General features: G+C 51.2%; 1 protein-coding gene across 3 annotated transcripts in view; it reads left to right on the top strand.

Annotated features, from left to right (window-relative positions):
• The window catches only part of SCARB1 (scavenger receptor class B, member 1), a 70,377-nt gene that overhangs the window by 27,735 nt on the left and 30,704 nt on the right, over positions 1-11,938 (top strand). For all 3 annotated transcript variants that reach the window (XM_004690631.2, XM_012731155.1, XM_012731154.1), the window contains exon 2: positions 11,214-11,371. In XM_004690631.2, the coding sequence (XP_004690688.1) occupies positions 11,214-11,371 (158 nt within the window). The remainder of the gene's footprint in view (positions 1-11,213; positions 11,372-11,938) is intronic.

Genomic DNA, 11,938 nt, shown 5'->3' with positions numbered 1-11,938 from the left:
CTTGGCCTTCACGCCCCGGAGTTTGCATCTGTGACATGGGGCTTTGGGAATTCCATCAAGTGAAGCAGGCAGGAGTTGTTATCCCAACATGCTACTCAGATGGCAGGATTCTCCCGTGCCCTGTCGGCCTCCTGCACGCCCCGCTTCTCAGTGGTGCTTGCATCTTTAATTTCTGAGTATGGGGCACAGAGTGATTGTGCACAGAGTGAGCCAGGGTTCTAATTAGATCGCCGCTGGAACGTTCCAGGGAATTCCGGAAGCCTGCCTGGGGGCGGTGGCACCTGGTGCTGGGTTTTGGATTTGGAGGCAGGGGCATCCTGAACTAGTGGGGGGCACGGGAGGCACTGCAGGTTGGAGAACATGAGGGTACTGGCAGGGAGGCCTTGAATGCTGAGTGTGGCAGTTCACACTTGAAGGTGGTAGGGAGCCCAGTAACTACGCCGCCGCCTTCTAGCACCCGCTGTGTGTATTCGCAGTGCGCCGTCCTCCCATTCTACTCTCATCTTACAAACGAGAAACTGGAGCTCGAGCGGGAATCCTCTGGCTCAGGCCACTCACTAGGAAGTGACAGCTGAGGAGTGACAGCCCATTAGATCTGGCTGTGCACACAGCTGGCTGTTTTCCGGTATAGTCTGTCCTCACTTAATATCATGGATGGGCTCTTGGAAACTACGTCTTTAAGTGCAACAATGGAGGGTGAAACTAATTTGGTCATAGGCCGATTGATCTAAGCAAGAGGTTTCTGGCCACAGAAACATTGCCCATGTCCAAATAAAGGCTCCAGACGCTGTCATATTCAACAGTCCTGTGTACCATCTGCTCATCTTCCAACTTGACTATTCTGCTTATCAGGGTCATGGGTGGCCAGGCCTGTCTGGGCAGTGCAGGGTGGAGGTTGGATCTCACCCCCATGGGACGCTCTCCTTTCACAGGACACCCTGAACCCACACCCACCCTGACCCGGACAATCGAGACGCACCAGTGACCCTCACAGACACGTGGGCAGGGAAGTGAGAGCCTGGAGAAAACCCATCTTTGGGGACAATGTGCAAACCCTGAAGGCTGGCCCTGGCAGGACTTGATTGTTTCATTTTATTTAAAATTTTAAAAAAGATCAACTTATTTATGCATACAAGAACTGGGGTGCAGGGCCTCCCTGTGGCACAAAGGTTTAAGCACACAAAGCCTGCAGCACTATGCAGCTGTCTGCAGCCAGCAGCCCCTGCAGCATGAGTTTAATCCCTGGCCAGGCAGCTACCCACATAGTGTAGCAGACCTTTCCTGTCTCCCCGCTGCCCCCCTCAGCAGTGCATTTCATCGATCTGCCAGTTCTACTTCCCACTCTGTCTGTGGTGAACCCTCTCACCCCCTGCATCTCTGGCCTGTACCCCAGTTCTCGTATGCATAAATCAATCTTTTTTTTTTAAAGAACTGGGAGGCTCTCCCTGGTGGCAGTGGATTAAAGCACAGCACTAAGAAGCTAAAGCCACTTTTAAGAAGCTAAAGCCACTTTGGCATGAGTGTGATCCCTGGAGGTGACCCACATGGCGCGGCAGACCTCTCCTGACCCACCTGCTGCTCCCCTCAGCAGTGTACTTTGTCGATCTGCCTGTTCTGCTCCCCACTCTGTCTCTGGTGAATCCTGTCACCACCCCTGCACCTCTGGCCTGTACCACAGTTTTGTATGCATCAGTCAATAAATCTTAAAAAAAAAAGAACTGAGGTACAGGCCATAGGTGGGGGGAATGAGAGGACTCACTAGAGTGGGACAGAACAGGTGGATCTACTGAAATCTACTGCTGAAGGGGAGCAATGGGGAGACAGGAGGGGTCTGCTGTGCCATGTGGGTCAGCTCCCTGGCTGGGGATCGAATTCGTGCTGTAGTGGCTGCTGATAGTCTGATAGTGCTGTCTTTAACCCCTGCACTACCAGGGAGGCCCTGGACTTTATTATTTTATCTCACTGACATTATAGTGAAATGATGTTGAATGAAAACATTTTTTTTCCTGAGAACTGGCTGTAGCCCTTTAAAAAAAAAAAGCAAAATGAAACGGAAATTAAAGTTAGTGGTGTTACTGAGCGGCAGGCTCGCTCCTGGGTGTGCATAGGCACTAGATTTTGAGAAAAGAAAGATTTATTGTAAATTGACTGGCATGGAGCCTGGAGGCAAACTCAGATCTGCTTCACTTAAAATAGTGAATGAGTTTATATAGGTTTTAGGAATGGGGGTGAGGGCGAGAGGCTATTGGTTAAGGAGCTAAGGACAGATGTAGGCTTGGCTGAAGGTCATTGGTTTGTTGGGGCGGGCAGACATGGTGACGCGTGAAGGGGGTTTTCTCGTGCACAGCCTTGTGTGGGGTCTGGTGCTTGTCCCTCACCCTAGGCAGCCCCTCCCCTGAGTTTGCTGTTTCTTGGCCCAGGCAAGCCTTGGAGCTCAGCTTAAGTTGGTGCCTTCAGCTAGTTCCGGCTGAGTCATCTGCAAATAAAGGAGAAAGTTAAGAGTAGTTTTTGTTGTTATTTTATGCTCCAGGGCCTGAAAGCAATTTAACTCTTTCTCCTTGGCTTCACGGATATGTTTGATTTAATCCAGTATATCCCATATGCCATTATTGACTTGGCCTGTATAAAAAGTCATCAGTGAAGTAGTTTACATCCTTGGCTGTGTCGCCTTAGAAACCCAGGGTGCTGTTGGCATCTGCTGGCCACATCAGTCTGGACTCACATGGGTCACTTGGCCATGGTGCTGGGCTGCACGGATCAGCCGGGGTTGAGGCATTCCTGAAGCCGGGGTTGAGGCATTCCCACCCTCTGTGGGGAGGGGATGTTTTTGAGTGGCCTGGATGTTTCTCAGAGAATCTGTGCCTGGAACAGCTTTCAGCAGAGAAGAGGACATGTGGGTGTTGAATAAGGGAAACCTGAGAAGGACCCCCTTGCTGGGAGTGGCATAGGCACCTGGAAGGGCTTGAGTGCTGTGTTAAAAGAACTTCTTTGTTAACGTGTCAGTTACTTCTGGAGACGCTGCCACTCCTGTCAGCTCAAGCATCACTTGTGGAGGTGATGGTCTTCACACTGGGGGTGCTGTGGGCACTGTCACTCATCCCGACCTGAAGGTCTTTCAGGGTGGGGTACCAGGCTCTCAGGGTCCCTCTGCCCAAGGCTGTTCCCTCAGCCAGTCACTTACTGCCAGCCCCCCCGCCCCCCCCCCCCAAGATCTGCTCAGTAAGTGTCAGGGATGCAGGGAAGGGGCTGGGGTGTGCGGTGCATCTTTCTAGAATGTCTGGGGGCTCAGAGGTCCTTCTTGTACCTGGACAGCATTGGGGTCTCCAGGTGCGAGGTGCGAGTTGGGCTGGCCCACAGCCTCCATGCCAAATGCTCCCCATCTCCTTTGGCATCAGGGGAGAAAAGAGCCTGGTGTGCTGGGTTGGGATGCTGCCTGGCGTTAACCCTGTATTGGGCTGATGAGTGTCTTCCCAAAAAGTATGTCCAAGTTCTAACTCTGGGCATCTGTGAATGTCTCCAACGTGAACTGGGGTGCCTGTCTGTGGGTCCTCACCTGTGTGCTTCAATTGTGGACACACACCAAAAGGGTCAATAATGGGTTTATTTACAAGGGGAAAAGAAAAGGAATAACCCAGGGAGAGAGAGAGAGACAAGTTAACTAATGTGTCCTACCAGTTCCTCTGGCTTGGAACCCCAATAGCACAGTGAAAGCTGATCAAGGGCAAGTGACCAGCCACCGGCCATGAGGCTAAGGGCGAGAGCCTCGGCCCAACATGTCCGCCTTTATAGCCAAAATCTCAAAATGGCTGCTTAGCTCCACCCCCGGGTGCTAGCAGTCCTCCCTTGGATGTTGCTGGGAGTTGTAGTTTTGGTATCTGGAGTGGGGCTGGAATCCACAGAACCTGTATCTGTAGAGTTCTTCAGGGCATCCTTTCCCCCAACAACCTTATTTAGAAATAGGGTCTTGGCAGACATAATTAAGGGGGAGAGCAGGTGGCCCCCGTCCCCATGGGAAAGGATAGCAAGAGTCCACACACAGGGGATGTGACAATGAAGCCATGGTCTGAGTGAGCCAGATAACCCCAGTAGCTGCCAAGAGCTGGGGGAGCAGGACAGACCCTTTTGGAAGCCTCTGAAGGCAGTGTGCCCTGCCCACACCCGAGGGTGTGGGCCACCTGAGTCAGGGAACCATTGCTTTACACCACCCTTGTGTGATTTTGTTACTGAAGCCCAGGATGCGACCCAGATGCTCGGGAGACAGGCTGGGTGAGGCTCAGTGCGGCTCTCAGACCCTGGCCCTTGGACTTGGTGAGAGAGCACTTCTTGGCCCTCAGTGAGCTGAGGTCCTGGGTGCTGGCCACTGTTTCCTGAGGGAAAGGGTGAAGGCAGGAGTTGTGGGGTCCTCTCACCTTCAGCTTCTGGATCCTTTTGTGCTCCCAGCTTCTCCCCAGTGCTTTCTGGGGGCCTTGCCATGTGGCCCCGGTGCCCCAGCAGGACAGCCACGTGAGGCCCAGACCTCACCCAACCTCCCCTGGGCATCTCTGTGAAGGGAGGCTGCAGGCCTCCTGGTAGCGAGCTCCTCACTTCCACCTGCAAAGGATCAGGGCCAATGAGAGGGGTCTGCTGGGTCCCCACTGGGTGGGGGATAGCCTGCCATTTTCTTCTGTCCTGAGGTTGCAGCCTGGCCTGTGAGATTGCAGTTCACTAAACCAGGAAACCAAAAGCTGGTGATTTTTAAGGTGCATTTACTTGAAAAACAAACTATTAGGGAAAAATTAATGTCTGTGAACCTTTTCATTTTTTCCCTCCCTGGGCGCCCTGACCAAGCCCGAACTGGGCCTTGAGCAGGCCACACAAGTGGTGTGTGTTTAGGAATAGTTCACGCTTGCGTGGGGGCCTTGAGGACAGACACAAAGGAGACAGAAGCAGAGCTCTGCCCTGCAGGTTTCCACACTGGTTCTCTTTGTTTCAGGGTTCACCTTGCTGCTTTGCTCAGTCAATATTTGCTGGGCGCCTCTTGAACACCAAGTGTTGCCCTGGGCCCTGCCATCCACTAATGAGCAAAGCAGACGAGGACCTGTCCTGGTGGCTTTATGGCCTAGTGGAGGAGGCTGGTGAGCAACAGGCAATATTCCCTAGGACTTGAGCCTTCTGGCGACAGGACCAAGGGGAAACAGCAGGTCGAGGGAGTTCAGGCAAGTGGGGGAGGGCAGACCTCCCCCAGAAGAAGGCATGTGAATAAAGGCTAGAAGGGGCCAGGGAGCTGCCATGCAGCTGACTCTGGAAGAACAATGAAGGCAGCCAGTGCAAAGGCCCTGGGGCAGGATGTGCCCTGCTAGATGAGGGGCAACAGATGGCCAGCTTGACTGGGTGGAGTGAGTGACAAGAATGACAGCCATGGGGCCTGGAGAGGCCACTGGAACAGGCTGGATAAGGGGCGTGCACGCCAGTGTTAAGACAGGTCCCCACCACTCCCGCCAACTTTTGCATAAGATGTACCTAAAACACTATCTTAAATAGAATAAACTCACCTTGAGCAAGAATACATGCTATCTCTTATCGATTCTCTATTAACTGTAACTTGTTCTGCCTTTTTCTGTTGTTGTTGTTCTGAGTTTCTCTGCACAAAGATTTCTATCTCCCCATCCTCACCCACACCCTTTCTCTTCCCTGGAAACCATTCCTGGTGCAGTCTGCTGCAGACTGCACCACACATTCCTCCAGTTGTCAGCAGGGCTTGGAGCGCCTTTTCCGGGCTTCTTGGCCATCTGCAGGTCCTTTTGGAGGAAGTCTGTTCAAGCCTTGGCTCATCAGCAGTTAATGTTCCTGCTTTAAAATTCATACATATTTGCCCATCACGTATCTGACCAGGGACGCATACCAAGATTTAGAAAGAACTCGCACAACTTAGCAAAAAAGTAATAACCCGATCAAAAATAGCAGAGCAGAAGGGATGCTTCTCTAAGGAAGATGGACAGACGGCCCACAGCTCATGAAAAAGGCTCTTCATCTCTCAGCGCTAGGGAGATGGCAATCAACCCACTGTGAGATTAGCCCAGAAAGAGCGGGTGTGAATTAAAGGGCCCTCAGGCGCTGTGGATGGGAGTGTGGACAGCCCGGGGCAGCAGCGGGGTGCAGGGCGCTGTCTCCGAATAGCTCACAGTGGCGCTACCCCATGACGGCAGTTCCACTCCTGGGGCTCTACCCAAAGGATAGAAAAGCACGGGTCTGAAGGACACCGGCACCCTGTGTTCACTGCTGTACTCTGCCATAACCGCGTTATGAAGACAAGCCAAGTGCCCACACCGGATGGGCTGTTTCCATTGTTTCTCTGTGAAAGCTTATGGGATGTTGCCATGGCAACACCATGGACTGGCCCTGAGGGCCGATGCTATACTATGGGAAATAAGTCAGAAGGAGAAAGACAAACACTGGCTGATTTCGCTCAGGTGGAATATAAAGAAACAAAGCAAAGGCGCTGGCAGAACCAAGTCCCAAAGCCCCTTGGAATCTGAGATTCTTGGGGTGTGGTGGGGGTGGGAGCAAAGCTGGGTGGGGGCTCCAGGGGCTGTGTGGGTGGATTATAGGGGCTTTGGTGGTGGGTGTGGGGTGGTGATGCCCAGCTGAGGGTGTGAACCTGTACCCCTAAATCACATATAATGTCACAAACAGTGTTCCTTCGATTTAAAAAAATTGAGTATGGTCTCAGGATCTCGTTGGCGGGACGTAGCTTACTGTGAAATGCGCACTCAGCGAGGGGGCGAGCTCAGCCCCACACATCTGGAAGGAGGATATTTGCAGTGCTCACTAGAGGGGGACCCCACCTCTGTCCTGGGCAGTGGTTGTGCCTGCTCTAGACCCTCACGCAGGCATACCCCTGGTGCTCAGGTCTGCCTCCTGTGCCCAGTGTGATTCCATTACACTTTGGCTGTGCTAATAATACCTACCCTTTGCCCGTCCTGAAATAGGTCTATGAAACCCTACCCTTCAAAGCCTTCTGCAGGCTGCCCCGCTGTAGTAAATATAGCAGGTCCCATGTGTTTCATTGATTTTTAAAAATCATCTCTGTTTTATTGATTTTTAAAAATCATCTCCACTGATGTTTATTTCAATGGCAGGAACACATTGTAAGTGTGTGTTTGGTAAGTTTATAACTTTATTCAAAATAACCCCAAATTGGAAGCATCATGTATCCATCAGCAGGTGAAGGAGTGAATGGACCAGGTATATTTACCCAAAGGTAAATAAATCAGCAAAAATGGGACACACTTTGGAAACATTCAGCTGAACAAAATTAGCCAGACCCAGGGTCTCCCTGGTGGCATAGGGGTTGAGTCTCAGTGATATCACTGTGATAGCCTGAGTTCAATCTCCAGCCAGGAGCTGACCCACATGGCGGAGCAGACCCCTCCGGTCTCCTCAGCTGCTCTCTTCAGCAGTGTATTTTAGTGGATCTGCCTGTTCTGCTCCCCACTCTGGTGAATCCTTTCATTCCTCATACCTCTGGCCTGTACCCTAGTTCTTGTATGCATAAAAAAAAGAAAAGAAAAGAAAAGAAAATAAATCCTTAAAAAATTAGCCAGACCCAGAAAACAGAACATACTGTAAAGGAGAGAGTTCTACTGGTACTTTCTGAGGGCAAGTTGACCTCCTCTCATATTTACATATGGTGACTCTGATGTGCTAACATTTATGGCCTTTCAGATTATTTTATTGGTATCTAATTTACTTATTTTTTTTCTCTATATAAATTTGTAGTAAAGTACCCATCCCAGAAAATTGACCATCTTAGCCATTTAAAAATGTGCAGTTCTGGGTGTGAAGTACATTCGCACTGATGTGCAAACATCACCACCATCATTTCCAGATCTCTTCATCTTGTAAAGCTCATGTTCTCTCTCCACTGAATATTAACTTCCCAGCCCCTGGCCCTGATCAATCTGCTTTCGCTCTGTGAAATGTACTATGGCATGTAACTGGATTCATATAGTATCATCCTTTGCGTCTGTCTTATTCTACTCACCATAATTCCTCCATGCAGTAGCAGTTCTCAGAAGTTTCTCCCTTTTTAAAGGCTGAGTAATATTCCTTCACATGGATAGGTTACATTTTATTCATTCATTCACTCATAGATGGACAGTTGGGTTGCTTTCACCTTTTGGCTGCTAAGCCCCTGCAAAGCTCATGGATCACATACATCCTTTTTTAAAACAAGTGATATCTTCCTTCTTTACAAACTACACGGGAAAAGGAGGAAACATTAATGGACCGTGGAAAGCCTTATGTTAAGTGAATAAAAGTCCTTGATCTTTTCTACCTCTGCTTGTTTTTAAGGAACATTTGTTGATCTGAAAGGACCAGGAAATCCATAGAGACAGGTGGTAGATTAGTGGTTGCCAGAGGTTGGGTGGGGAAATGATTGGGTAGACGGTTTTGTTTTGTTCATTCTGGAACTAGACAGTGGGGGTGGTTGCACAACTCTGAATGTACTAGAAACTGCTTGAATTTACGGTATATACATCATCTCTCAAAACTGTCAAAAATGTCAGCATAATGTTTTCAAGATTCCTCTAGATCATTCTTTTCAACTTACAGTGTAATGGGCTTTATCATACATTTATACCCCACCTGTGAGGCAACCAAAATCAAGATCTGGGCTCTGTCCATCATCCCAGTAGTCGCTCATGTCCTGTTGCTGGTCTTTCCCTCTGCCCCAGCCCCTGGCCACTCTGGATCTGGCTTGTCGTTCCTCTCCAGAACTCCAGTTACATGAACTCACATGTAATTTCTCTCTCTGGTTTTTAACATTTAACATAATACCTGTGTGGTTCCTCCCTGCTGTTTGGATATGTGGTAGCTTGTCTGTTGATAGGCTTTCAGTGTGTTTTAAAAACTTACTCATTATTGGTAGAGGGTTAGTTAGGTCGTGCTCAGAAGGCTTCCTTTGCCTGGGCTGTGTTCCCGCTGTCCTATTGTTACAGGACAGGGAGAGAGGGGCACCCCTGAAGACCCAAACCTCAGAAGGGGACAGGGGGAGGGGGCACCCCTGAAGACCCAAACCTGCCTGCTTTAAGTGGGTTCTGCCATCCGCCGCGTCAAGACAAAACATATAAAACTTTAATGAAAAGGGACTTTAATGCAGTGAGTATACAACACGGAACACAAAGAATGTAATGTCTAAATCAAACACCTGAAGTTACTCATCTCCTCGTGGGCAAAAGTCAACCTAAAAGGGATTGGCCCAAGGCAAGGCCTGAAAGTTGCCACAAAGCTAAAGCACCTTCTGGCTGGGACCATGGAAAAGGGTCAGAAATGGCCAGACAAGTCTGGGAGGAAAAGAGCAAAATCAAAATCAGTATAAACACGGCCATAGTCACCTCCCTACAGATCTCTCACCCACATCTGCCTTAACCAGTCCAGGGCCAGGAAACAAGCCCGGTTTCTTCATCACGTGCTCGCTGCTCCATGTGGCTTCCTCAGGTCCTTCTTGTTCTCCATCCTGCTTCCTTCTTTTTTCTTCTCTCCTCTTTTTTTCACTCCTCAGCTCCACCCTCCTTCTGGGTAGGGCAGGGACCTGGAACTTTCCCTTTTCCTAGGGACCACCCTGTTATACTACCAGGAACACCCTCTTCAGCCTCTTTTCCTGGAAAAGCTCAACTCACTTTTTCAGTGCCCAGCTTGCACACCCCCTCTTCTAGGCCGCCTCCAGGAGGGCCTCGTTGCATCCCACAAGCTATTGCCTTGGTTGGTCTTCTCTCTCAATCTTTTCTTCCTGGGCAGGATCGTTGACCTCAGGGGAGAGTGGGGGTAGAATCAGCTACCTTAGGCTAAGGCCAGAGCAAGCTGTTATCTAATCAACTGCCTCTGATCTGGTCTGACAGCCAGAAATCTCTCCAGTCAAAAGCAGGGCAAAGTCCGTGCCTGTGGACAGGGCAGGGGGTCATTTTTTGCCAGGCAGCTGCACAGCACAGCTGGCATTTTGGTGCTGGCTCTGCTAGACCCTGCCTAAGCACTTATGCTCTGAGCGCCTTACCCTCCCGTCAGCCCTAAGAGGAGGATGCTGGCCTGACATCTGTTGTGTGGATGATGAAACTGAGGCTCAGAGAGAATCCATTGTTACAGGACAGGGGGAGAGGGACACCCCTGAAGCCTCAAACCTGCCTGCTCTAAGTGGGTTCTGCCATCCGCCGCATCAAGACAAAACATATAAAACTTTAATGAAAAAGGGACTTTAATACTGGAAATATACAATACGGAACACAAAGAATATAACTTATAAATCAAACACCTGAAGTTACCCGTCCCCTCGTAGGCAAAAGTCCACCCAAAAGGGATTGGCCCAAGGCAAGGCCTGAAAGCTGCCACAAGGCTAAAGCACCTTCTGGCCGGGACCCATGGAGAAGGGTCAGAAATGGCCAGACAAGTCTGGGAGGAAAAGAGCAAAATCAAAATCAATATAAACACGGCCATAGTCACCTCCCTACAGGTATCTCACCCACATCTGCCTTAACCAGTCCAGGACCAGGAAACAAGCCCGGTTTCTTCATCACATGCTCGCTGCTCCATGTGGCTTCCTCAGGTCTCCTTCTGGCTCTCCATCCTCCCTCCTTCTTCCCTCTGATTCCTTCTCTTCTCTCCTTTTTCTCTGCTCAGCTCCACCCTCCTTCTGAGTGGGGCAGGGACCCCGGAACTTCCCCTTTTCCTGGGGTCCACCCAGTTACACCATGACTCTTCCACCTTCACCAGCCCAAACACAGAACTGGTTGCCCAAGGTCCCTGTAGATAAGTGTTCATTGAAGTGGGGTGGGGGGTTGGAGGGGTTCAGGGCCTCGACGCAGGGCATGCAGTAGGCTCTCAGTAAGTATTGAGTGAATGCGTGAGTGAGTCCGTGCGCCGCATGGCACTGAACAGCACAGTCCGGCAGTAGCCGCCTCTTCCAGGTGCGGCGTGGGCCTCTCTTTTGCTGGGCTCCCATCGGGCCGTTGTAGTGGAAACCCGTCCTATTACCTGTTAGCTTTCTTTAGAACTCTATAGAGTGGTGTGTGGGGAGCGTCTCGCCCCTCCTTTCCCTGGAGCCCCCACCCTGGAGCCCACTCCCTGCAGTGCCGTGGGGGCTGGGCATCGGGCAGCTGGCGCAGCCATCCTGGGGTCGCGTGGAGGGGTCGCGCTGTGGGGTCCGGGCACCCTCCTCACCGCGGGTCTCTTCCCTACAGAATGTGCGCATTGACCCCAGCAGCCTGTCCTTCAACATGTGGAAGGAGATCCCCGTGCCCTTCTACCTCTCCGTCTACTTCTTCAGCATCCTCAACCCCAAGGCCGTCCTCCAGGGTGAGAAGCCGTGGGTGCAGGAGCGCGGGCCCTATGTGTACAGGTGAGCATGGGGCGGGCGGCCCTGCCAGCGACGGGGCTCAGGTGGGCTGGGCTGCCACGCTGAGCCCTACAGGTTGATCCAGAAGCAGGCCATGTGCAGGAGGGGGAAGTGATGGTGCCGGGGAGGTTCTTTATGGGGCACCCAGGCAGCAGTGGGCCGGGTGTGGGGGCATATGGTGGGGGCACTCGCACTTGCACACACATGGGGCTGGTCTCAGGGAGCAGGGACTTGCTCCCCAAACCCGAGCAAGGTCGAAGAGCTCTGCCCTCGTCATTCATTCACCAGTGCCTACTAGCCATGGCCTAGGCTCCAGGGAGACTGCTGAGAACAAGACAGACCATGATCCAGCCTCACAGAATCACATTCTGCTGTGTCTGAGTTGTAGAAAATCAATAAGGAAGTACATGACTGTGGGTGTTAAGTGCTACAGAGAAAAGGCCACAGGGGACGGGGGTGGGTGTGCATTCATGTGTCCCTGTGTTACAGGGACCCCAATGTGAATCGGGTTGCCCGTCTGTGGGTCTTCACCCGCACGCTTATGATTCAATTGTATTATGGACACACTCA

This window comes from Condylura cristata, unplaced genomic scaffold (genome assembly GCF_000260355.1).
Source record: "Condylura cristata isolate star-nosed mole 26May11 unplaced genomic scaffold, ConCri1.0 scaffold00029, whole genome shotgun sequence".
Lineage (NCBI taxonomy): Eukaryota > Metazoa > Chordata > Mammalia > Eulipotyphla > Talpidae > Condylura > Condylura cristata.
Note: the sequence above shows the minus strand (reverse complement) of the source record. Positions and strands in the feature narration are given on the sequence as shown.